Below are 23659 nucleotides of genomic sequence, written 5' to 3'. Positions count from 1 at the left end.
AGCAAACAGAAACGAAGGAATTTTTTTAATAATATGAAAAAGTTTGGTTGTGACACCTCTAGTAGCGGATCGAGGTTTGCATGTTACTTTGTATGAAATGTTTTTGTTTTGGTTGCCTAATTTCGAAATTATCAGCTTTTGACAATATAAAAAGCATGCATCAGCTTTAACTTAATAACTTTAAAACTAAAAAAAAAAGACGTCATCAATAAGATATGAGAATTTGAACTAGAAATATAATAACGTAAATTAAACATGGAGCCAAACCGACAACAGACACTTTTGTTGTCTCCATGACTGCCAAAGAAACCTTCATAATTTTACTTTAGACATTAATTAAGAATACACCGATTCATGCACACACCTAGTCACCTACGTGCTTACAAATATTACATCTATTATTTTTTTCTTTATTAAATTTATAGAAATAACAATCTAAACATTTCGTAAATTTGCTTTAAAAGTGTAAACTTACTAATTTGAACCATCTTTATTTATATTACAAGCTCCATGAAAAGTAAACCAAAATACAAGAATCTCAGCCTCAAAAGCTAAATTCGTAAATAACTTTACTTTCTTAGTTACAAATATTTAAATGAATGTGGTTAAAGTTTACCTAATCTTTGTGACAATTCATAAGAAAGGAATAAACTTTGATAGATACAAAATCTTAGGCTGATGCTCGCTCCACCAATGCCTTCGTCTTCCCAATCATTTCTTCTTCTTCTTCTTTTTTGCGTCTTTATAATTGATTTCTTTTGGTTCTTTAAAAATAAATTAATTTACCTTTTTCCACTCGATTTATAAAGTCTGCTTGGGAACAACGCATTCTCTATCAACCCCACATCATTTTAGTCCTCTTTTTTTTTGGTTTTCTTTTCTCAAGACCTCTTTTTAGTTTCTATCCATTTTATAAGAAAGAAGACAAAAAAACAAAACATAAAGCCAACAAAAAAAATCAAAATCCTGTAGAAGTAGAAATATGTGTAAAAATTGTAGATATAAATCTCTGTGTTGTCTACAAACACAAAAATTGGATTGAGCAGCGTAAATGGAGTCGTGGTAGACCTTTCAGTCCATCACCATCAAAATAATGGAATTTGCCATAATCATGTTTTAGGGTAATTTAATAAGGGAAGTCAAAACTTTATACATTTCCCTTTTTCATAAGAATAAAGAGTTCCTAAGATAATTTGTCTAAAAATAATAATCCGTATAACTACCAAATTATGCACCCCTAAAGAGTAAAGACTGCCCTTCTGGGTCAACTATATCAAACATAAACCAAACCGGTTTTTACATCGAACGAAGAAGCATCAAACCGGCTGCAATCAGATAAAAAGACCAAGGCTCTGCTTTCACCTTCAAATCCTCTGCATCTTTCAAAGGTAGCAACAGAGAACACTGCACCATTTGTTTCACAGCTACATTGCCGGATCTTACCATGGATATGCTTGTAAGTTTCCTAAAGATATGGTCTTTCCGGTAGATCATCAAACTCCGTAAAGTTTTAGGGATGTTTTGATGAATGAATAAGCTAATGCGCCGGTGAAAATGTAACTATCAACTCTATCTAATATTCCACCTGCAAGCATGAGAAGGAAGTTAGAGGTAGCGGGAGTGAGAAGAACGGCGTTGATTTATGGATTAGTTAGGGGTGACTTTACCGTGTCCTGGGATAAGTGAACCAGAGTCTTTGACGCCAGCATCACGCTTGATCATTGATTCAGTAAGATCACCAAAGACTGACCCAAAGAAGTTAAGAAACCCAAAAGCTACTGAGCTGAGAAAACAAATGAACTAATTCAGAAACAGAGAGATCACGAAAAACCGAGTTTCGATAGAACGAAATGAAATCTCTAAGTACCTGAACAGAGATTGTGGCCAACTGAGATATTTAGAGAGTAATATGGTAATGGCTATACAACCAACAAGTCCTACAATAGTTCCTTCCCATGTCTTCTTGGGACTAATACTAGTAAGAGGTGTCCTACCAAAAGTCTGCAACATTTTCTAGTTAAATCCAACTTCAAAGCGGTTGTAGAAAAAAACTTATCTGTGAGGTATCATTCTTGGTGTTACCTTTCCACCGAGAAAAGCAAATGTGTCTGTCGCAATTACACCGCTGAAAGAAATCAATGTTGCCACAAGTCCAACTGTCCAATGAGCTTGACCACCAAGAAGAATTGGCCATGTCCTTCCGATACCTATAGAAACAATAGGAAAAAAAACTGGTCAAAAGGACATCTGAAGTAGGACAAAGCAGAGAGCTTGGCCTCAATAATCTGAACTTTAGAGATATAAAAGAGGAGAAAAGGCGAGAGCTTGCCAGTGTTAAGCGCAGGAGCAGCTAAACCACAGCGAAGCTTAACCCAGAAAGAAGGGAGATAACCACAGTAAAACAGACCAAACATTGTACTACTCAGCTGAGCAAAACGTGGGGATCCTCTTTGTACTAACAATGCTATTGCAACAACAAATGCTGCAGATGTCACCAATATATCAATGTTACCAAAGTACCTAAAAAGATATTTCATAAAATCAGTCAAGGAGAAGTCATATCACATGGATAACAAGACAAGCTTCGACGTAGAGCGTTTTAGCTAAACTCACAGTGTAAGTATGGGCATAAGGGCACATATAACCGAGCAAACTCGAGATACATATCGTGGAGGAGGAGTCATTCCTTTAGCTATGCCTCTACTTCTAACAAGCTCGAAATATTCGCGGGAACCGATAAAAACAGAAGATGCTAAAGCTACAGTGAAAACCCATCCTCCAGCTAACACAACACATCCAACAGGTAAACCAATGCCAATACCAAAGATCACTCTTTTCTTAAGCTGGCTTGCTTTCTTCTGCTTATCTTCCACATTCTGCAAGTTATGGATTCTATCAATTCCCTAAAAAAAAAGAATAAACCAATTGAGAAATCAGCGAGGGCTCACTGACTAGACAATTAGGCTGATTCTCATCCCTAAACACTATCAAGTCATTTCTCAATAAAGCTAATAAATGAGTCTTTCTATCTCAGCTAAAACTTGCTTCTTCTAAAGTTACAGATTTTGAGGAGAAGGAAGCATAAAGTGATTACCTTTGAGTGGTCATCATCACCAAGCTGGTCTGATTCAGCTCGAGCAACGGCCGTGAGGAAACGCCGGCTAACAGAAATCCGACCAAGTCCGGAACGAAACAATGGTTTGGTATCACCGGGGAGACGCAGACCAGATAAAGGGGGACGAATTAGGGGTTTTCTAGTGAATGAACGGCAAGGGCATGTACAGCGAGAAGTCGATAAAACAAGTTCAGCAAAAGTCGCCATTGCTCTCCAAATGCCCCAAGAGGCAAAAACAAAAAGAGGAAAAACAGAGTTTTCTTGAAAAATCAAAATCTCTGAATCATCATCATGTCTGAGGAAGAGTGTGTTCGTATTTGTCATTTGGTTAATGTCTCGGCGAGTTTTGTTTTGTAGCTACGAAGATGTACCAGGTAGAGTTAGAACCTTCCGACTTATTTAGAGTCTTTGTATCCTCACTAAAACAATGATAAGGCGACATGTTTCATCCCTTTATTCTATGAGAGATGGAGAGAAAAAGTTAAGATGAGAGAAGACGAAGAAACAAAAGTGTTTAAGACTACACAAAGTTGTAATAAGAGAGAGGAAAAAGGAGATTTTGTGACAATTCTAAGTCTTATGGAAACCGTAATACAAATCCTCTAACGCACTAAGTTCAGATTTTAACCAAAGGTGCATGACGACGATAAGGCAGAAGAGAAGATTGTCCTCCTCACACAATTTGATTTCTTTCCTTTTCAATGCTTTTTTAAGCACTTTGAGACTTTTGGAGTATTTTGTTGAAGGGATCTGATCATGTCCTCTTCATAATGTATCCCAGGATTAAACCGATTAGGCCGACCAGAAGAACGTACATGAAAGGGATTCCACCACTCTTACTTCTCTTGCTTTCGCGCCTCAACTGGTCCTGCAATATTAAATCTTTTGTTATCCGAGAGGTCCTTGTTACGCAACAAAAAAGAAAAGCAGGGTACATAGACTTCATTGAGCTTAAATCTAACAACTCAGATAACAAGAAAATGGCCGCTACTCCTAAAACCGGGTAACTAGTTATGAAAGTGTTAATCATCAATTCCCATTTCAGACAAATAGTTTCTTTGATTCTTAAACCAACCACCGGAAGGAATAGTTTAAAAGTTGCTTACCAATTCTTGTTGAAGCCTGTTGTTCAGTTGAACCGCAGAGTTCTTTTCCTCGGTGAGTTTTGTGACCAGAGCTCTTGCCTGATATCATACAAATTGATAGGTGTCAAAATTACATTGTAATAGAATGATCACTCAGGTCTCGTAACTTCAATGCTAAAATGTGCCAATTAATAGCTAGTAGATATGTTGCAGCTTAGACCAATTCAATTGCATGCATAATCAGTAAAAAGCTAAAACTACAGCAGAGGAAACAATATTCTTCTGGACGACAGTATTTTCAGAAATTAGTTAAAGCTTCATTCAAACAAGGTTAAGATTATTCAGAATTCTTCAGTAATAAACAAAAAGTTAAGATTATTGGCCTAATAGGTTTGAGAATTTCACATCAAGCAGTGTACAATAAAAGAGCCATTAAGTTGCTAATAACTGGAATGATCTGAACTTCAACAAAAAAAAGACTAAACTGCTCTAAACAACCTGACAAGAAAGAGAATTCCATAGGGTTGAATGGTAAACTAATGTAGGTAGCGTAATAGTGTAAAACTCATCCACTCTTTATCATGCCAAGTTAGCTCAGTTACATGAAGCGTCAGATGGGTTATTAAATTACCTCAGATGAATTATCCTGAGCATCAACCCTGTCTGCGCTAAATCTTGGAGCCTAAATTAAAGATAACGCAAGGAAATCAACACTAGTACAAAAAATCTATGATATCTCAGCAAGAGATGTGTGTTACTTACAGCAGTAAAATCAGAAGCATTCCCATTATCAGAGACAGAAGCCCTCGGTGAAGAGCCCTCTTCAGATCCTTCTCGAACCGGTGATGGTGGTCGTGGTGGAGCAACATAGACAACTCTCAATTTAGTCTCTTCAACTCGATGCCCTGCCTCTTTGCTAAACTGCAGTGTTCATCATTACACGATAAAACACTGTCTTAAGTAACCAAAGCTTCCAAATTAAATAATAATAAATAGTAATACCATCTCATGTGTAACATCCTTGGGGGTGGCTCCGGGACTAGCGACTACACATTGAAGCAAGAACTTATCTTTACACTGCAGATCAGCAGGAGCTTCCTTTTGAGCTTGCATGGTCACTAATTAAAAAACAAAACAAAAAATCAAAACCATGATCCCAAAACTAGTAAATTCCTCATCTTTTATCCATTGGAGATCAATAACGAAAAGAAAGAGAGACAAACCTAAAACTTCAGAAGAGGATCTGGGATGAACAACACCAGTATTAGGCCTAACGCAGTACTTCTTTGGATTCGTCGTCTTAACCTTTAAAAAATAATTGACCCTTGAAAACATTAAGATATACACAAAAGAATATATATCCAATTCAAAAATTGAAATTAACCTTGAAGGCGACATAATTATCGGTCTTGTTACCCAAATAGAGAGAACAAGAGATCTGCTTCTTCAATTCAACTACACATCCAAAGAAAGAAATCACAAAATCATTACAACTAATTCGGAAGAAGTTGGATCTAAGACATATGCGAATCATCGAAAAGTTGAGGAAAAAATAAGGCTTACAAGGGAATTGAAGGTCGACAGGATCGATGGTGAGAAGCTCGTTACTCATCTCTGATGCGATATTTTATTCCGATTCAACTGATTAAAAAACAACAAATCTAAAAGAAGGTAAATGATGTTTTGGTACGGTGACGCTGATCTCCGGTGGTCGTCGCCGATGGAGGAGAGAGAGAGAGTAAACAACAAGATCAACGTGGGACAGCAAACGTATGTCTTGTTTCTCTTGCCGTCTCCTTAATTAGTTTCAGACCGGAGACTCACTTCTTGTTATTACTATTACACCCTTAATCGTCTGAGTTCTCATGGTGCGTTATTAGGGGTATAACTGTCATTTGGACTTCTTTTTTTTTCTTTGACCAGCGCAAAAAAAACACATTTATTTTGGCTTTATTTTTATCTCTTTTTTGATTATCTCTTCTAATGTATAAAGATAGAGCCAAATTACAGCAAAACGAAACAATTATTACAATTTACGATTCGTCGTACTCTACATATCAACATTTGTATTAATTATCAAAAAGACTGATAGATAATAGTAACAAGGTTAGGAATGGATGGATATCGGAGAAAAAGACATGATGAGTTTGACCAAAATGACACAGATCCATAACCAGAATTCAGGATTAAAATAGTTTAATTATAACATACTCATAAAGTCGTTCCAAGAGAATTAAAATAGAGACTTCTAAGTGCGGGAGGCTTTAGAACACTTGAAGCAGTACGCAAGTGCCCCCATGAGTAGGAGAGTGAGATCCAAACAGTAAAACCGTGTAAATGTCCGCGCTACAAAAAAAACGTGTAACTAAAAGAGTTAGGTTCAACAAAACAAAGTCTAAAAACATCTATACATAAAGCATATATCAAGGAACTTACCAAGTTGTGTCTCGGCCATGTCCTAAAAATGCATAATGATTTTCCGTTCAAAGAAGAAACAACATAATGTTCGTAAGCAGAGAGTTAGAAAAGATATTAATAACTACTCCCTTACTAAGAATATTAGAGCATGTTCAATTGATTAGGAGGTGAACTGATTAATTACCATGTAATGGCGTGGATTGAACATAGGATTATAAACGTCGACAAGGCCAGTAATCTCCTCAGCCGCAGATTCGGCAATGTTCATAGGAGGATGTAAGCAAATCATCTTTTCTCCATCAAGGGGGCATACACAAGGTTCTCTACGTTTCTGGCGTCCCCAGAGGAATAAGATACATTTCACTGTTGCATTAAGAAAGAAAAAAAGACAATTTTGTTAGGGTAATAAGTTAGTCCAGAATCAGGGGTTTGTGTTAAAATAAGACAAAGCTAAACACCCTGATTGTTTTCAGTCACACACATTAGCTAGTGGGTTAAAGAAAGAGTAAAGAAGAACCTAACCGCAGAATCTGTGCATGCAAGGGTCGGCAATAACTACCGGAGAAGAGACTGATAAGCATCTACGGCATTCAATAGCAATAATAGGTATCTTTCTGCCTGCGAGAGAAAATCACAACTCTTGAGTAAGAAAAAATCTTGGTCTATAGCTACACTAATAATTCTAACAAATCAGCCATACATAACCACGTAATTCTGATTGATTTAGAAATTCGGAGCAAAACGAAACACATATGATTCAAGTATGATCGAGAATTGGAGAAAAGAAAAGTACCACTCTTGTATCGACGCTCTGATAACGAAGAAGATGATGAAATTATCGGCTTCGACGCCTGAAGATCCTTCGATGCCAATTGTGGTTCCAGGCCTTCGGACTTGCCTTGAAATGTATCCATCACCTTATTGGTCACAATTCTAAGATTAAAACATGTCGATGGTCGATGGAAGTGGGGAGTTAGGGTTTCGAGCTATGATGAAGAAGAATACCAAATTGGGAATAAAATATTTGGAATCACATCAATGTTTCCGAGAATATTCCCATTTATTTATCCTCTCGACCCGTCGTCGTTTAGGTGTGTCTGTCTGTAATACACGGCCCACTATAGAAACAATTGGCCCAATAACTAGCCGAGGCCAACAAGTAAAAAAAAAGTAATTTGAGGGTAAAAATCCGAGTAACTAGACGAAAGAAGAAGGACGAAACGCAAAAGATACACCATTTTTTTTGGAGTAGACATCACCGTAAACTCTAATGAGACACTGAGCCCTTGAACATTGATATTGGAGTGCAACACTCGGAGGTTGAAGATGGGATTCGGAGACCATCACTTCAAGAGTTATCCTAGGGTTAAGCTCGAACTCGAATCCCATCGCCACAGTGGACGGGAGTGATATGCGCCAGAAATACAGTGATCTCAGCTCAGTGAGCGACACAAATCTCGGGTGAATATGATGGCGGGTTGAAACAACGTATCTATCAGCCTCTCTGCAAAGAGGAAACATATTCAGAATTCACCACACAATGCTTATTGTTCTATAAGAGGTGGAGGAATCAACGTTTTAAAACTACTAACCGTCTAATCTGCACAGAGGCGTTCCCTGCAATGAGAGTGAGCCCAACATGCCACTTATCGAGCTTGTGTCCGTTAATGTCAACAATACTCATGGAAGTGAGTTCCAAACCAGAGAGTTTACCGAGGTGTCTAACAGTACCAGTGAACTGAGCCATAGGACGGGATGATTTGGATATCAACTTAGCACCTATTTCCCCATACTTAAGCTTATACAAGATCCCAATCTAACACCAATAACGAGTAAAAGAGTAAGCAAGCAAGCAAAATCGTGAAAATTTTCGTCAATGTTACTTATAACACGCACGCACGCACCTCTTTATTGAAACAAGTGGATTTGATAGAGTTGAAGTCATATTCCTGAAGACGCTCTGATGTCAGCTCTAGTTCCAGACCCTGAATGTTTTTAGCTTTGATATTACTGACCTCATTTCTTTCAAAGTAGCCATACTCTGCAAAATACAAAATCGAATCCAGATTTTAACAATCAATCAAATCTCTTTGTTTCGAGACAAGACAAATTCCAAAGGAAACATAAAGGTGACAACTTTCGAGACTTGCCTTCACAGATCTTCACAATCTTATCGCCTACAGAGGATAAGAATGAAAACATCGCCGATGATCGAAATTTTGCGAGTTTAGGGTTTCGAGCGAAGAAGAAGAAGAAGACCAACGTAACAAACAAATTGCTACTAATTTTGCGATTCTCTAGACCCGTCATTATGTGTTGCAATATGGGCCTATCTGTAAGAGACGGACTAAGGCCCATTTGTTGTTGTAACTCAAAAGGTTTTAAAATTCGAAAAAGAGTTACAAATAAATAATTACGATAATGTCATATTGCGTATATATGTTGTCCGAAGGAAAGTGACAACAACATCATGGAATAGGAATCGGAGAAGATAGATGAAGAGATCGGAGAACATTATCGGAATCGGAGATATTTAGCGGCGGAAGTGAGAATGCACTGTAAGTCGAACTTCCTCTTCTCATCTCTTTCATAGTCAATAATGCCGCAACCGTATTCCTAAATATCCCTTCTCCCGCCGCTGCCGAAGTCACCGCCGCACATCTCTCGTATCCCTCCGCCTCCGCCACCTTCACTGGATCCACCGCGTCCATCGTCGTCTCCCACTCTCTTACTAGTCTTGAAACAAGATCAGTCTTGAAAAACGGTTGATGAAGAACTTTTTGAATAAATGGTGATCTTAATCCTCCTCTTGTTCGCTTGTCGTACTTCTTTAGAATCTTTGCTAATCCTATTATAGAAACATATTTTCTCCGATCAGATTTTGAAGATTCCATGTTTTAGAAAAATATATGCATGGTAACTCACTCACCAGTGTAATTGATGTTACTGTAGTTTACTAGCAGAACCATTTCGCCATGGAAATTGACAATATCTTTTCTGATCTCACTAATATTCTCTCTAGACATTTCATCATTGTGTCCACATTTCTCTACCAATCTCTGAATCCGATATTGCAACTCCTGCAAAAAAATTTATATATAATCATGTTAATTAAATCTCACTCTATCAAAAAGTGTTGATTGCACATTTTTAGTTTATAATATGTTGAGAAAACTTCCACAAAAAATACTTTTTAAAGTGCACAAATTATTTAATAATCCAAATTTCTATATTAGACAGACAAATTTCTAGGGACTAATTAAATGGAGGATTTTTATATGTGTCACTTTCTTAAAAAATCTTCAATACCAGAAACCTAAAATACCACTCTGTTGAAAGTTTCCTCAGATCGATTACACATTTTTTATAGTTATAATACTTATCAACCAATAAAAAAAAGGATTAATTTCTCCTACATTTTTTAAAGATAGATCAGTGATGGTTAAAGCACTTTATAGCTAGATCAGTTGACTTAGCAAACTCAACAAGAACAATCGCTCTGTTTTTTCTTTACCCATAAATTATACCTTGTGGTGGATGATGAAATCTTCTTCTTGTTCGACGAAGAAAGCATTAAACTTGTCGATCTCTGCGTTCAACAAACCGACGAAAATAGATTCCACCGGCGCCGGAGAAGAGATCAGATTCTTGAGTTCCTTGTAACGAAGAAACTTGTCTCGCCACTCCGGCAACGACTCTTGTATCTGTTCTTTAATCCTCTTTCCAAACTTCATCAAAATATAAACTCAAGTTTTTACCTTAAAAATGTGTGTGGTTTATTTTCTTTCTTTTGATTGAAAAAGGGAAAGAAGTATATTATAACGAAATTGGAAGAAGAAGAAGAGGGTAAATATAGAGATATATAAATAGTGGTTGTGTAAAGGAATATGAAAGCGGATATGCTTAGCTTTAGCGTGACGAAGTGTTGTGAATATGGCATGTAATAAAGAGATGAAAAAAAATAAGGTTAGATTATTGTTGTTGTATAGTAAAAAAAGAAGAAGATACAAATCCTCTGGCATATTCGGTCTCTAATAACTTCTCTTTGAGTCTTATGTTTGAACTTTGAATTTAGTTATAATGCTTTTTCGTGTTTTTCTATTTTTGACCGGACCTTTTATGGTATGTTTGGTATATTACATGAGTTTGCTGATTTCATGCTATCTTTTTGTCAAGGTATAAACTATAGAATTTAGGTTGATTCCTCGATCAACTAATTTTATTTATCATATAATTCATTTGTTTTTTGATTTTTCTGAATGCATGCTGTTGATGTGACTGTGAGTCGCGTCCTCGAGAGACCGTCGAGCAGAAAAAAAAGGAAGAATTTGCCGGTACGTTTGTGGGATTAGAGATAAAAGTGACCAAAATGACCCAGACCCGTGACCAGATTTCAGGGTTAAAGTGGTAATTAATGAGATCTTTGTAAAGTCTTAAAGACAGAGAATTCGAAGATTCCAAGAGAATCAAGCATCTGTTGTTATTTGTATAAGTGTAAAATAATGCAAACTGGAAAATATTAACAACATGAAAGTTTTAGTGTTTTTGGACTTCTATGTAAGTTGGGCTTACTTTCACGTTCTCGGGCCCAGTCCTTTTATTTCTAGTCATTTAATTTGGTTTTTCTATTTTATGTATCCACTTTGTATGGGCTAAGCCCAATGTGTTTATGTCCATTTGTTGTTTTTGGAAAACGTGTTTCTGTCCATCTTATAAAATTAAAAATTGTCAATCAAAATTAAACGTTTTGACAAAAATAAAAGCATGAAATATACAACTTTTTGACATGAAATAAAAAGTAAAAACTCTTGAAATTTATCCCAATAAACTCTTGAATGACACAATTTTATTAAAAAAGACATTCATAACTAATATTTTGTAAACACTAAATCCAAGTGATTAGACACCAAGCAAAAAATGGATTTATGATTTTAATCTGTACAATCCTAGTAAGTACCCACCAAATTATTGCGTGATAAGTCTAGTTGAACAATCACAACAACTTTGAATCACACAACTTTGTTGATATCTATTGAGTATTGAGTGGTGATTACGAACATTATTAGTGATTGGGTATGTTTCCAATCATAAGTAAAGAATAAAGTATACGTGAAGAATAATTCTAAGTAGGTGGTATAGCTTAAACCCCAAAGCCAAAGGCCAAATTTGATTCTACAGTGAAAATGATATAGAAACTATAAGAGCAACAATAAAGTTTGTTTCTCTTCTCTTTTTAGATTTGACTTTCTTTTTTTTGCCCCTAATAGTAGGCGAAAGAGATAGATGAAGTGGGCACTCTTTACTTCTCTAGCTTCTAAATTGAAACAGTAATACCTAAAATTGCCAGAGAAACCAAGAAATTGATACAATTACGAATACCTTAAAAAATGTCTAACAAACAAAAAAAAAACAAAGAAAATTGAATGCTCTCTCTGATTTAGGCCAACACGACGTGAGGCTAGTACTGAAACAACTTGGCGTTAGAACATGTAAAAGTAGCCTCCTTTGCATTAACATAAAAGTAATCAAACCCCAAAAAACAAAGAATAATAATTTTGACAACCCGAATCACGCAAAGTCTGTTGTTACCTTTCGTTTTCACCATTCATCAAACACCAAAGAAGTTTCATCTTCTTCATTAGGTGCAGGAAGATTAAGATCAATCATCCTCTGTTTCACTGATACTTCTTCTTCGATTTGGACAATTTGACTTACTGACAATCCTCTTCCTGCTCCGATGTTACTTCCGTGAGATCTCTTATGACCTCCAAGTGCTTGCCCTGAAGTAAAAACCCTAAAACAGATCGGACATTCATGAACTTTCTTCTCCTTTACTCCAAGAACGTACTCTGTTTCAACTTGCTCTGTTTTCGTCATGCATGCCTTGTTCTTCTTGTGGCTTGCTCTGTGTCCTCCTAATGCTTGATACGATTTAAACACTTTACCACAAGTCTCACACTTGAATCTCCCTCTGCTCTTGCTTGATTTGTAATCTTCACTGTCATGATCTGTCTCATCTTCTTCTACACGTTGCTTCTTCTTCTTCTGTTGCTTCCATTTGTCTCTGGACAGCATAATGAGACAAAAGGCGAGATCTTCCTCCGTTGTTGTATCAGAAGCTGAGCTGTGATGCTCTGGCTCGGCCACTAACTCACTGGGTTGGCTCGTTGTTAGCTTCTCAAAGTCGAAATCAAACGATCCAAGTTTCCGAGTTCGTTTAGATCGTCGCCGAGTTGGGTTAATCCTGGACGACTCGGTTTCACTTTCAACGTCGTCGTCTTCAGCGAAATCAAACTCCAATTCATCATCAAGACGATTCATCTTTTGATTATCAAACTCACCAGAAGAAGAAGAAGCATCGGACTCGGTATCGTCGTCGTCGTCACAGAGTTGACTCGGCCGTTCCTCTACTTCTTCTTCTGCTTCACCAGTTATTACACAACGTTCTGCAGAAAGAGTAAGCATGTGAGATCTCATGTGACCACCTAAAGCTCTTCCATTGATGAAGCTCTTGAAGCAAAATCTACACTTGTATCTCTCCATTTTTCAACACGACAAAAATTACAGAACAGAGATAGAGAGAGAAGAAGAAAGAGTAGAGAAACTACAAAGGAGAGTAGGTGACAAAAAGCATTCTTCTTCTGCAACCAACGAACTAAAGAAGAAGACGAAGACAAAAATAAAAATAAAACAATTAAACTTCAATTCTTTTATTTAATTCTATATTTATAAAATTCTTTGAAACGGGAAGAGTAAATATTGTTTTTGATAATAATCTAATTAAAGCGTTTTGCCATGAAAGGGGTGAAGAAAGGACAATGTAACATGCGAGCTTTGCCCGTTTCTGCCAAAAGAAAAAATTACTCTAAAAGTTATTCCGAAAATATCCTTCTAATGAATCGGATTAAAAATAGCAAACTTTCTATTTTAACATCCCGAATTACCAGACGCAACGCGTCTTAATTGTCTATTTTTGGCATTGATTTCAATACGTCAAAATTAATTTATTTACCTTAACCTTTAACATCCCTTAAGGGTATTTTCGGTACTTCATTTTATAGGTGATGGTCTTTTTTTTGTTGTTGTAACGGGACGGAACAGAACAAAGCGTTGTCCAAAAATGAGGGGAGAATGTTAACATTTTTCATATGGCTGTCATTTTTTGTTTCAGTTTGTGACAGCCACGTAGTTATTCACAACGACGGTTTCACAACTTATCCTCACCCACCAGTAACTTTATCTCTCTAAAATGTTAACAAAACAAAATCAAAATAATAAAGTTCAGATTCTGCTTGGCCTCTTCTCTCTTGATAGGTTTGGCCAACTGTCAGTGACGGTATCTCCTTAGCTAGTTAAAAGCCGGCTTAACAACATTTGATTAGTATAATTCCACTAATCTCTCAAATAAAACGATTATGAATGCAAAAGAAAAGTGTTGTTAGGGGAATTTCTCCTTTGATTTTGGATCTTCCTTCCAAGTTAGAGACAATAATAAGAAAAAGTCAAGAGTGCATAAATTTCGTTTATCAATAACACTGCCACACGTTCTTGTTCAACAAAAAAACAAACAAATACCAACTAAAGTCTACTTAGATAGAATCACAGGTGTGAGCTTAATTGTTTTTGTCAAAGTGTATGTTCTTCTACTACGAGTAATCAAAATTAAGTTTAATTGTTAAGCTACAACACACATTTTAACTTTGGACCCACTAAAATTGATGTCTTTGGTTTAATACGAACCTAACCATCGCACTTTTCTTTCTTTTTCTCGTAGCACACACACAACGATCATGTGATATTTTTCAATTCATCGAACCTGATCAGTCGAATTTCAAATCACCCATAAGTGCAAAACAAACTTGCACACATTGGCGTTTTAAGTTTTACTTATTTAACTACAATTAGTATCTAGTCCTATGAGAGAGAGATCACAAATATTCAAATAAATTAAAGTTCAACGTTCCACAATTTGTCGGTTACAATTGCATTAAAAAAACTTACATAAGAAGGTAATTTAACACACAAAGACTCTTTTTTTTGTTCTCACTCAAATTTGGAAATCTTTAAAAACCAATTTTGTGGAAGCAATTCGTCTACGCAAAGTGTAAAGTTGCGATTTATTCTTCAATGGCATGACTTAATGGTGGTGCCAAACCACTCTCTCTCTCTCAAAGGAAAAAAAATCATAACTCCTTTTAATTTATCCGTTGACTCGTCTCGCGTTATACCTTCGAATTAATAATTATTAGCTAAGTATATGTGTTTCTTGTTTATATAGTCAGCTTATTACATCCTTAGATGGTAGTGGCTTTTCTTATACATAGGTTAATGAAATTGGTCGAGGCATGAACTAAAGTAGCAATACTCTTGATGAATTCAACTAATAAGAGAAGTAATATTTACAAATTTAACTCACATATGTTGTTATTTATTATCTTCTTAAGTATTTGATTGAGCGAAAGAAAGGAGTAAACTAAAAATGGAAAAGAAGAAACTTTAAAAGTTGCCAATGGAGTGACAAGTATCGCCAGTTCTCCAAGTTGCCTAAAAAGCGGCACGAGTGATGTTAGCAGACTTTTTTTTTTGTCATCCAATTACACGAGTTTAATTCGTTTGACATTTCATTTAGGGTAACATTCGATGCCTCTCAACTTGCATAAGAAAAGCCCATTAATATTTAGGCCCACTAGAGTTTTATTATAGTTCAATAATTTGATATGAATAGGCTAATCTCTTGAGATTTATTATAATCTGATCGAACTAGTTTGTTCATTAGTAAATAATCTGATCGAACTATTTGTATGTATTTTAGTAAATAATCTAGTCACCTTAAGCTTATTATAGTTTGTTTTCTATAGTCAAACTACTATATAATCTCACATTGGTAAATCATATATATTTTTATTATTCATTACTATATCAGAAGCTTTCAAAGTTTGACTAGAGAACACAATGAAATGTGTCGAAATACAATATGACAAAATCCTAAAAGTTAACAATTGAACGGTAAGATTCGTCAGGTTTCCAATTCGCCGGAATAACATTATAAGCGACGATTACTTTATGAGATTCACCAGAAGTAAGTCTAATGTTGAATGGTCCTCTTAGGGCACTGCCTGAGTTGACCTTCCATACGGCGGATCTCATTTCTTGCATGGAGATGAAACTTCCGCCGGCTGGTTGAATTTCAACATTGGACAAATCTCCATCGCCGTTTTCATACTCAACAACAAATGAAATGTAGTACGGATTTGCTCCAGCGTCCATACGAAAAACTATGTTAGTTCCTCGATATAAACATGCCGCACTGATAATAAGAAGAAAAAAAAACAATAGTCAAGATTTTCATATTTTTTGAACATCTTATATGTGATTGGTATATCATGTCAATAGTTGAATAACAAAATACTCAACTAAGAAAAATATTTTAACTGAATTAAGTTCTTTTTGTAGAAAAAAAAAATGGTAACGTAATTTATTTGATTTATCAGAGTTTTATTTTCTTTTTACGCATCAACAATATCCAACACAATTTTTCTCAAATACATGGAAACATAACCTCATGGTTTCTCTTCAATTTCTATATTAAGTAAATAAATAACTTAATTAAGAAAAAAAACTCAAAACCGGGAATTTTTAAAGTATATATATATATATATATATAGTTACCGTTTGTAGTTGACACGTATAACACCAGCGGATCGAAGTTGATCGGCTTGGCCAGGTTTGGCTAAGGCACCCATGGCTTTGCCGCTAAGATCAATGTGGACTGGTTCAGAGGCGCAAGGACCACCAGGGCACTCGTCGGTTATCGTCACCGTTATTGGTGACCCCGAGCACGCTGGATGTCCGATGCATACAACCTAATAAATAAAAAAGTTAACATATACTATATTAGTTGATACAAGTAAAATCTTGTTGTAACCATATAATATATATACATTCCGATCTTGCATGCTACGTCAATTTTTTTCCAAACCAAATAGTTAATGTTCATTCTATCTGATTAATTAAATATGTCAAACATAGTTTACCATTTTTCAAAGATATAATAACTGGTCATTTTATTGAATATATAATTATATATACTCAATTTATCATGTTTTATGAACAAGTTTAGCTATATAAAAAATATTGTATCCTCTTAGATGAACATACTATAATAAATTACTAAATAATACATTACAGAAATTAAAAAGCATTAATAAAGCTGATCAACAATACATATATTACAATCGCTCTTGCCCTATATACATTCATACGAACCTGATAACATGTTCCACATCCTTTTCCATTGTTGAACAGCGAAGGACCTCCGGCTGAAACCATCGCGTATAGTGGTGGATTAGCCACCGCGGAACCGTACCCACAAGCTCCTCCTACACACACATATATATATATATATATATACACACATTTAAGCATCATATAAATGAATTTACTATTCTAAGAATTTATGTATATATATTGTTAGAAATATGTAATATTATTACGTACCGGTGCTACCGGCGCCGAATGGTTCACCGTACCAAGTAACTCCGGCGGTTCCCGATCCAGCTACATCTATAGTCTCATTTTGGCAATAACAAAATTTTAGTGAGACTGCGAAAAGAGCTAGGAGAGCGAAATATCTTTGTGATGATGCCATTGATATATCTAGCTATATACTTTGTTTTGTATAAACCAAGCTTTCTATACTCTTTTAAAGGTATTTGTGAATTTGATTCATTAGATGACAAAGCTTTTTAGTTTTTATAATGGTTTATTTTTTGAACACTCTCACGACGCGTTCAACTTTCAAGGAAATTGTATATTTGCAATATAAGTGAATCTTTGTATCTATGGAGGTCAAACTCTCCAATCCTCTTACATGAAAGGTAAATTTGAAGTGAAAAGAGTAAAACTTTAGTCTAAAAGATAAATGCATTCAAGATTGTGTTGAACAAATTTTGGTAATTGATTTCAAAGTAATTTATTAATAACTTGCTATAAAAACTTTTGGTAAAGAAATAGCATCATTTTTTGGTCAACAAATACATATCTTCTTATATAAGATTTTAATTATATTGGTATATTTACTACCATTGACAATTGACTAAACTTTTTGGTAAAAAACAAATGTAAATACTATTAAGCTAATATTAAACAAAATATGTAATGTCTATTATGAATCGATGAAATGTAACTTACGAGAGCAATATTCATGATAGAGACAACGATAGATAAAAATATACAAAAACTAAGAAATAGAAGTAAATAGTGACAATTTGCCAGCAGTATTCATGACAACATAAATTTTATCAATTTTTTTTAGAAACAATATTATATAACTAGTTTTATTATAATATCATAAAAGCCCACAAAAATAAAATTATTTTCAGAAGCAATTTAAAAATGGTATATTAATTGCTGTAATTTTTGAAAGAATAAATTATATATATAAGACCAAAAACATGTATTTAGGCTAAATAGAGGAAAAGAGTAAAACTGTCGTTTAATGATGCTGCCGAGCGCCGAGCCAGTAGTACATCGGGATAAAGTGTAGCTCCGAAAAATGCAGCACAAAGACGAAAAACCCTTATTAGTATTTTATTTATTCGTTTGTAGGGAAAAAAGTTGTCATTAAAATAAAAATATACAAGGCAAAAGCCCAACACGCCTAAGGCCCAAACAGAACGAGAGACCATCTTCTCTTGTGCCCCACACACACACACGCGGCGTCTGATTGTATTCGTGATATCATCCTCTGCTAGTTATTGAATTCAAACCAAAGTCCCTTTATTAGTATTTAACCCTCTGCTTCCCCAGATTTCTGACCTTGTATGCTTCTTCGTCGTGTTGGTACGCGTTCCCTTTCTCTTTAACTTCCTTGTGCAAGTTGGTTTAGAGCAAGATATTATTAGCTTTAGGTGTGATTCGATATTCATGGGTTTCAGAATGCATCTCATATTTGCCACTAGTGTGAAAATTAACAACTTCCCCTTTAGGGTTTTTGTCCTCATTCATCAATTTTGGAAATTCTGATGGAAATTCGACCTTGGTTAGATTTTGGAAGCTTTAGGCTTTATTGATCAGTAAGATTGGAAGCTGTTGTTTCGCATCGATTCAAGCCTCAAAATCTGAGTTTGGGAGCTATGGTGTGGTGTAAACATTGTGGGAAGAACGTTCCCGGAATACGCCCCTATGATGCTGCATTGTAAGTCTTGTTCACTCATCTGTTTCTTTCTGTTGGATTTAGGAGCTTTCTTATTCTGAATTTCGTGTTGCAGGTCATGTGATTTATGTGGCAGGATTTTGGAGAATTTCAATTTTTCTACTGAAGTTACATTCGTTAAGAATGCTGCTGGACAGGTGGGTTTTACTGTTACCTCGCTCCTCTTACTTTAGAGCTACCAATTGATTGATTCTAATCAAATGGCTGCAGAGCCAAGCTTCTGGTAACATACTCAAGAGTGTTCAGAGTGGCATGTCAAGCTCACGTGAAAGGATAATCAGAAAAGGTAATAATATATATATTGATTTCACCAGGCTTTCTTGTAGATTAATATCATTCCGCTCTTCATCGTTTTGCAGCTACTGATGAGCTTATGAATTTGAGAGATGCTTTGGGAATTGGTGATGACAGAGATGATGTTATTGTCATGGCTTCTAATTTCTTTAGAATTGCACTTGATCATAATTTCACTAAAGGCCGTAGCAAAGAACTAGTATTCTCTTCATGTCTCTACTTGACTTGCAGGTTAGCAGGTTCTTACCAATCGTTTTTCTTATGTTACTAGTGACGCTCTGTATCTTAACCAAAAAACTTTCTTTTTGACCTCTAGGCAATTCAAATTGGCGGTTCTTCTTATTGATTTTTCAAGCTACCTTCGTGTTAGCGTGTAAGATAATGAGTTTTCTTTCCATCTCCATTTCTTTTTCTCTTTATCTGATAATAAGCCGAATCACCTGTCAGAAAACCTACTGTTTTTGTTGCAGTTACGATTTAGGTTCTGTGTATTTGCAACTCTGTGACATGCTCTACATTACAGAAAACCACAACTATGAGAAACTTGTTGATCCTTCAATTTTCATTCCTCGATTCTCAAACAGTAAGTATTTTTTTTCTGTATTGGGTTGATGCAAATTTTTTACTGTGTTCCACACTTGTTAATCATAAACTTTCAGTGTTATTGAAAGGTGCACACAATAATAAACTCGTGCTAACGGCTACACACATTATAGCTAGTATGAAGAGAGATTGGATGCAGGTGTGTGTGACTCCTCCTGTTACCTACATGTTGTTTGTCTTAAGAGTTTTGTTTATTTTATTATGGCTCTGTGTTAATGTTGCCTTGCAGACCGGACGGAAACCAAGTGGAATATGTGGAGCAGCACTCTATACAGCTGCACTTTCTCATGGTATCAAGTGCTCCAAGACAGATATCGTAAGATGTTCGATTCAACTAGTGTTTTGAGCCTTTTTGTTTCAGTAATTCAGTGCTGATGTGTGTTTTCTAATTCAGGTGAACATTGTGCATATATGCGAAGCAACCCTAACTAAAAGATTGATTGAGTTTGGAGATACCGAGGCTGCAAGTTTGACTGCAGATGAGCTCAGTAAAACTGAAAGAGAAAAAGAAACGGCTGCATTGCGAAGTAAAAGGAAGCCAAATTTTTACAAAGAAGGAGTAGTGCTCTGTATGCATCAAGATTGTAAACCTGTTGATTATGGATTATGTGAGAGCTGTTACGATGAAGTATGTATGTTCTCCGGTTTATGTTTTTAATTATGTTTATGCAACTCCGAGTTTTTGACAAGTAGATGCTTTCTGCAGTTCATGACAGTTTCTGGTGGACTTGAAGGTGGGTCGGATCCTCCCGCCTTCCAGCGAGCAGAGAAAGAGAGAATGGAGGAAAAAGCTTCTAGTGAAGAAAACGACAAACAAGTAAATGTAAGTTTAGTTTGATCTCTGAGGAAACTTTGTTTGTAAAACCTTACTATGCTTCAAATCCGACTTTTGGCAGTTGGATGGACATTCGGATGAATCAAGCACCTTGTCTGACGTCGATGATAGAGAGGTGGGCAAATAACTTTTACTTTCTTGTCTTTGTATTATAAATGCTTTAACTTCACCAAATATGTTTCAGTCTGATCGTTTCACTGTTTCCCAGTTGGATTGTTATTTTCGGACGCCAGAAGAAGTGCGCCTGGTTAAGATCTTCTTTGATCACGAAAACCCCGGATATGATGAGGTGTGGTTCATTAGGCTATAGAATATTGGGTTCCTTCAGAGTTTGGTTGTTGTTAATATACATAAAAATGAATCTTTTACCAAATTGGTTTCTTTTGTAGAAGGAAGCAGCTAAGAAAGCAGCAGGTTTAAATGCTTGCAATAATGCAAGCAACATTTTCGAAGCTTCTAAAGCAGCTGCGGCGAAATCTAGAAAAGAAAAACGACAACAACGCGCTGAGGAAGAAAAGAACGCTCCTCCTCCAGCTACAGGCATAGAAGCTGTTGATAGCATGGTCAAGAGAAAGGTAAAAAAAACATTGTATATTTTGAAGAAAAATAATTCTTTTGTGTTTCTGATTTTGAGTCTTTAACTTCTTATACAGAAATTTCGCGATATTAACTGCGATTATTTGGAGGAGCTTTTTGATGCGTCAGTTGAGAAATCACCCAAGAGATCGAAAACCGAGACAGTGATGGAGAAGAAGAAGAAGGAAGAGCATGAGATTGTTGAAAACGAACAAGAGGAAGAAGACTACGCGGCACCATACGAACAAGATGAAGAAGACTACGCGGCACCATACGAGATGAACACAGATAAGAAATTCTATGAAAGCGAAGTAGAAGAGGAAGAGGATGGTTACGATTTTGGATTGTATTAAAATCATACTTTTTATCATCTAATTATTATTATTTGGTTGACTAAAAAAAGTATTTTATGATTTTGGCATAAAAACATAATTTTACCGTTTTGACGAAAAATATGATTTTGTTCTTTAGCGGGAAAATATGATTTTACGGTTTTGGCGGAAAACATGATTTTACTGTTTTTGTGGGAAAAATGATTAGAATTTTGACGTAAAATAATAGTCCGTGATTTCACAATTTTAGATTTGTTTTGGTGCAATATGTAATTAAAAAAAAAATATTAAAATTTTTTTTTATAGAAAATTAGTATTATTAAAAATGGTATATTTGTTAATTGTTCCTAATGACTAAACCATCTCTATCCAAATGGTCCAATCAATTCCATCCAAATGAGTTTTAAAAATTTGCCTAAACTTACAAAGTCATTGAGATGGATCATCCAAGTGAATCATCCAAATGATCAGTTAAATTGTAAAAAACAAACATCATTTTTCATCTCCATCTACTTTATTTTCTTTTTTTGTAAAGAGATGTTTGGTTAACAGGAGAGGTTACTTGATGGGCAACAAATCGCTGTGAAGAAACTGACAAACATGTCCCCTCAAGGTGTCGAGGGGTTCTTGAACATGGTAAGACTTATCTCGAATCTCCAACACAATAATCTCGTCCGTCTTCTTGGTTGTTACGTGGACGGAAGTTATGCTTGTCTACGAGTACCTCGAGAATGGAAGTCTCGATTCTTTTCTATTCGTTTAGGACATTTCACTGTCCTTTCTTATCTTCTTATAGCTGTGTTAGTGGAATGTTCTAAAGTATGTGTTTTGCTGTCGACCAAAGCCAAAAATGTAAACTGAATTAGCAGACGAGGTTTGATATCATCAATGGCATCGTTCGAGCAATTCTCTATCTTCACCAAGACTCCCGATTGAGAATAGTTCATAGGGATCTAAAACCAAGCAATGTTTTACTTGACAAAGACATGACTCCGAAGATTCGGGATGGCTCAGATCTTTGCAGAAAATGAGACAAAGGCTAACACAAGTAAATTGGCTGGAACATTGTAAGCAAACTATCTCACGATGAGAAAAGCTCTCAAGAGTTATGAGTTTGATTTTCATTTTCATTTGGCATCAGATATATGTCCCCAGAGTAAGGTAAGTAGAAAATCATCTCGACGAAATCAGATGTTTACAGCTTTGGGGTAATATTTATATAAGAATATCCTAAACAAATAAAACATTTATGCCCTCTATTTTATTTTGCATAATCATAAATAATAATTGTACATAAAGTTATATTAGAACTTTATAATTTTTTTTTTTAATTTTATAAGCACTTTATAAGCAAAATATAGGAAAAAATGTTACAATGCAATATATCGGCCAAATTCACCTTCGAACGCTGCTGTCTTCTTTGGTGGGCCGGGGGTTGCTAATTAAGTTCTATATCTTATGAGAGATTTTATAATTTCTTGTAAAATTTGAAGAATTTATATTGAACTTATGCTTTTTTAATAAAATAAGTATGAAAGTGAACAAAGCACGCGTATATATAAGGCATAAGTATTGTTGTCAAAAGAATTATATATATATATAATGTATTTGACGGCAAATATATATATATATATATATTGACAAATCTTTTATGGGAAAGCATAATCACAGACACAAATAAATATTTTGTCTTAAGAAATAAGCAAAACTATTATTAGATAACAGAAAATATTTTATTATATGACAAATGAAAGAATGTAACATAGATATTATAAATAATGAAAAACTTATAGGTGGGTTTAGTTGATGTATACTCCAATATATTTGAGACTTCGAGCTAATCGTCCTTCAATTTTGTAAGAAATTATTCTTTCTCATACTAAACTAAATTCGTGAGTTGTCAACAATTTTCAATCTTAAGATAACGGACATCAAATTCGATGAAATCATTCATAGGAGTAGATGAAAACTTGAAGTTTGTGCGAAATAAATGATCAGAAATATCCAAAATTTGCTTTTTAGTTTTTGGCGGATTTGATTTTTTTTATAGATAGGCATGATCATAATATACAAATATACAATACCAACAACCCGATTAAAAAAACAAGACTAAAGAAACAACATCCATGAGTGACGTGGAGTTTCCATGCTGCATCAAATCTTTAATTGCACTGCATAGGAAAATAA

The 23659-nt window shown here is 35.3% G+C and overlaps 7 protein-coding genes and 1 pseudogene across 14 annotated transcripts; 2 read left to right on the top strand and 6 right to left on the bottom strand.

Moving 5' to 3' along the window:
- Positions 1-1070: 1070 nt before the first annotated feature.
- CDS4 (cytidinediphosphate diacylglycerol synthase 4) lies at positions 1071-3536 on the bottom strand. 3 transcript variants are annotated; one of them, NM_130078.4, is made up of 7 exons: positions 3095-3536; positions 2614-2903; positions 2330-2520; positions 2083-2207; positions 1868-2001; positions 1668-1783; positions 1071-1585 (listed from the first exon to the last, which is right to left on the bottom strand). In NM_130078.4, exons 1-7 carry the CDS (start codon positions 3437-3439, stop codon positions 1494-1496), a joined length of 1293 nt encoding a protein of 430 aa, NP_566035.2. In that variant the 5' UTR covers positions 3440-3536; the 3' UTR covers positions 1071-1493. The 3 variants fall into 3 exon arrangements, with proteins under 3 accessions (NP_566035.2, NP_973692.1, NP_973691.2); NM_201963.2 differs by having other exon boundaries at positions 2614-2876; positions 3095-3435; NM_201962.2 differs by having other exon boundaries at positions 1124-1585; positions 1668-2207.
- Positions 3537-3538: 2 nt separating this feature from the next.
- On the bottom strand, positions 3539-6035 carry PVA12 (plant VAP homolog 12). 2 transcript variants are annotated; one of them, NM_130077.3, is made up of 8 exons: positions 5764-6035; positions 5585-5655; positions 5424-5505; positions 5203-5318; positions 4963-5121; positions 4832-4882; positions 4222-4299; positions 3539-3983 (listed from the first exon to the last, which is right to left on the bottom strand). In NM_130077.3, the coding sequence occupies exons 1-8, from the start codon at positions 5810-5812 to the stop codon at positions 3870-3872; spliced, it is 720 nt and encodes a 239-aa protein (NP_182039.1). In that variant the 5' UTR covers positions 5813-6035; the 3' UTR covers positions 3539-3869. The 2 variants fall into 2 exon arrangements, with proteins under 2 accessions (NP_182039.1, NP_001324913.1); NM_001337116.1 differs by lacking the exon at positions 4832-4882 and having other exon boundaries at positions 3550-3983.
- A 231-nt stretch (positions 6036-6266) lies between these two features.
- On the bottom strand, positions 6267-8017 carry AT2G45135 (RING/U-box superfamily protein). Of its 2 annotated transcripts, NM_001161109.1 has the most exons (6): positions 7624-8017; positions 7412-7535; positions 7141-7236; positions 6803-6981; positions 6637-6658; positions 6267-6546 (listed from the first exon to the last, which is right to left on the bottom strand). In NM_001161109.1, exons 2-6 carry the CDS (start codon positions 7530-7532, stop codon positions 6449-6451), a joined length of 516 nt encoding a protein of 171 aa, NP_001154581.1. In that variant the 5' UTR covers positions 7533-7535; positions 7624-8017; the 3' UTR covers positions 6267-6448. The 2 variants fall into 2 exon arrangements, with proteins under 2 accessions (NP_001154581.1, NP_850430.4); NM_180099.4 differs by having other exon boundaries at positions 7412-7650.
- Positions 8018-8987: 970 nt separating this feature from the next.
- SPX3 (SPX domain protein 3) lies at positions 8988-10431 on the bottom strand. The gene is made up of 3 exons (NM_130076.2): positions 10146-10431; positions 9548-9698; positions 8988-9466 (listed from the first exon to the last, which is right to left on the bottom strand). The coding sequence occupies exons 1-3, from the start codon at positions 10350-10352 to the stop codon at positions 9087-9089; spliced, it is 738 nt and encodes a 245-aa protein (NP_182038.1). The 5' UTR covers positions 10353-10431; the 3' UTR covers positions 8988-9086.
- A 1531-nt stretch (positions 10432-11962) lies between these two features.
- Positions 11963-13386, bottom strand: AT2G45120 (C2H2-like zinc finger protein). The gene has a single exon (NM_130075.4). It carries the CDS (start codon positions 13159-13161, stop codon positions 12217-12219), a length of 945 nt encoding a protein of 314 aa, NP_182037.1. The 5' UTR covers positions 13162-13386; the 3' UTR covers positions 11963-12216.
- A 2115-nt stretch (positions 13387-15501) lies between these two features.
- On the bottom strand, positions 15502-17343 carry EXPB4 (expansin B4). Its single transcript, NM_130074.3, has 4 exons — positions 17116-17343; positions 16885-16997; positions 16288-16481; positions 15502-15925 (listed from the first exon to the last, which is right to left on the bottom strand). The coding sequence occupies exons 1-4, from the start codon at positions 17264-17266 to the stop codon at positions 15604-15606; spliced, it is 780 nt and encodes a 259-aa protein (NP_182036.1). The 5' UTR covers positions 17267-17343; the 3' UTR covers positions 15502-15603.
- Positions 17344-18359: 1016 nt separating this feature from the next.
- AT2G45100 (Cyclin/Brf1-like TBP-binding protein) lies at positions 18360-21663 on the top strand. 3 transcript variants are annotated; one of them, NM_130073.3, is made up of 15 exons: positions 18360-18459; positions 18664-18814; positions 18888-18969; positions 19043-19118; positions 19192-19357; positions 19443-19499; positions 19597-19709; positions 19786-19868; positions 19959-20045; positions 20124-20357; positions 20436-20552; positions 20626-20679; positions 20773-20853; positions 20954-21139; positions 21218-21663. In NM_130073.3, the coding sequence occupies exons 2-15, from the start codon at positions 18753-18755 to the stop codon at positions 21491-21493; spliced, it is 1674 nt and encodes a 557-aa protein (NP_182035.2). In that variant the 5' UTR covers positions 18360-18459; positions 18664-18752; the 3' UTR covers positions 21494-21663. The 3 variants fall into 3 exon arrangements, with proteins under 3 accessions (NP_182035.2, NP_001324772.1, NP_001324771.1); NM_001337115.1 differs by having other exon boundaries at positions 18384-18459; positions 18606-18814; positions 21218-21662; NM_001337114.1 differs by having other exon boundaries at positions 18360-18814.
- Positions 21664-22027: 364 nt separating this feature from the next.
- Positions 22028-23229, top strand: AT2G45090 (annotated as a pseudogene). Its single transcript has one exon.
- Positions 23230-23659: the final 430 nt, after the last annotated feature.

Source organism: Arabidopsis thaliana, chromosome 2 (genome assembly GCF_000001735.4).
Source record: "Arabidopsis thaliana chromosome 2, partial sequence".
Classification (NCBI taxonomy): Eukaryota; Viridiplantae; Streptophyta; class Magnoliopsida; order Brassicales; family Brassicaceae; genus Arabidopsis; species Arabidopsis thaliana.
The sequence above is the reverse complement of the archived record's forward strand: the minus strand, read 5'-3'. Positions and strand labels throughout refer to the sequence as shown.

Excerpts from the sequence above, each read along its gene's own strand:
- CDS4 (NM_130078.4), bottom strand. The coding sequence starts at position 3,439 with ATGACAAATACGAACACACTCTTCCTCAGACATGATGATGATTCAGAG. Across the intron at positions 2,208-2,329 it reads TGCTCCTGCGCTTAACACTG|GTATCGGAAGGACATGGCCA; the intron begins GCAAGCTCTCGC and ends TTGTTTCTATAG. Across the intron at positions 1,586-1,667 it reads TTCACTTATCCCAGGACACG|GTGGAATATTAGATAGAGTT; the intron begins GTAAAGTCACCC and ends TCATGCTTGCAG.
- PVA12 (NM_130077.3), bottom strand. The coding sequence starts at position 5,812 with ATGAGTAACGAGCTTCTCACCATCGATCCTGTCGACCTTCAATTCCCT. Across the intron at positions 5,506-5,584 it reads ATAATTATGTCGCCTTCAAG|GTTAAGACGACGAATCCAAA; the intron begins GTTAATTTCAAT and ends TATTTTTTAAAG. Across the intron at positions 3,984-4,221 it reads ACAGGCTTCAACAAGAATTG|GACCAGTTGAGGCGCGAAAG; the intron begins GTAAGCAACTTT and ends TTAATATTGCAG.
- AT2G45135 (NM_001161109.1), bottom strand. The coding sequence starts at position 7,532 with ATGGATACATTTCAAGGCAAGTCCGAAGGCCTGGAACCACAATTGGCA. Across the intron at positions 7,237-7,411 it reads AGAGCGTCGATACAAGAGTG|GCAGAAAGATACCTATTATT; the intron begins GTACTTTTCTTT and ends TTTCTCTCGCAG. Across the intron at positions 6,547-6,636 it reads CATGGCCGAGACACAACTTG|CGCGGACATTTACACGGTTT; the intron begins GTAAGTTCCTTG and ends TTTTTTTTGTAG.
- SPX3 (NM_130076.2), bottom strand. The coding sequence starts at position 10,352 with ATGAAGTTTGGAAAGAGGATTAAAGAACAGATACAAGAGTCGTTGCCG. Across the intron at positions 9,699-10,145 it reads ATTTCATCATCCACCACAAG|GAGTTGCAATATCGGATTCA; the intron begins GTATAATTTATG and ends ATTTTTTTGCAG. Across the intron at positions 9,467-9,547 it reads CAGTAACATCAATTACACTG|GATTAGCAAAGATTCTAAAG; the intron begins GTGAGTGAGTTA and ends TTTCTATAATAG.
- AT2G45120 (NM_130075.4), bottom strand. The coding sequence starts at position 13,161 with ATGGAGAGATACAAGTGTAGATTTTGCTTCAAGAGCTTCATCAATGGA.
- EXPB4 (NM_130074.3), bottom strand. The coding sequence starts at position 17,266 with ATGGCATCATCACAAAGATATTTCGCTCTCCTAGCTCTTTTCGCAGTC. Across the intron at positions 16,482-16,884 it reads GATGTGGAACATGTTATCAG|GTTGTATGCATCGGACATCC; the intron begins GTTCGTATGAAT and ends TTTATTTATTAG. Across the intron at positions 15,926-16,287 it reads ATACGTGTCAACTACAAACG|TGCGGCATGTTTATATCGAG; the intron begins GTAACTATATAT and ends TCTTATTATCAG.
- AT2G45100 (NM_130073.3), top strand. The coding sequence starts at position 18,753 with ATGGTGTGGTGTAAACATTGTGGGAAGAACGTTCCCGGAATACGCCCC. Across the intron at positions 19,119-19,191 it reads TGAAAGGATAATCAGAAAAG|CTACTGATGAGCTTATGAAT; the intron begins GTAATAATATAT and ends ATCGTTTTGCAG. Across the intron at positions 19,869-19,958 it reads TGAAGAGAGATTGGATGCAG|ACCGGACGGAAACCAAGTGG; the intron begins GTGTGTGTGACT and ends GTTGCCTTGCAG.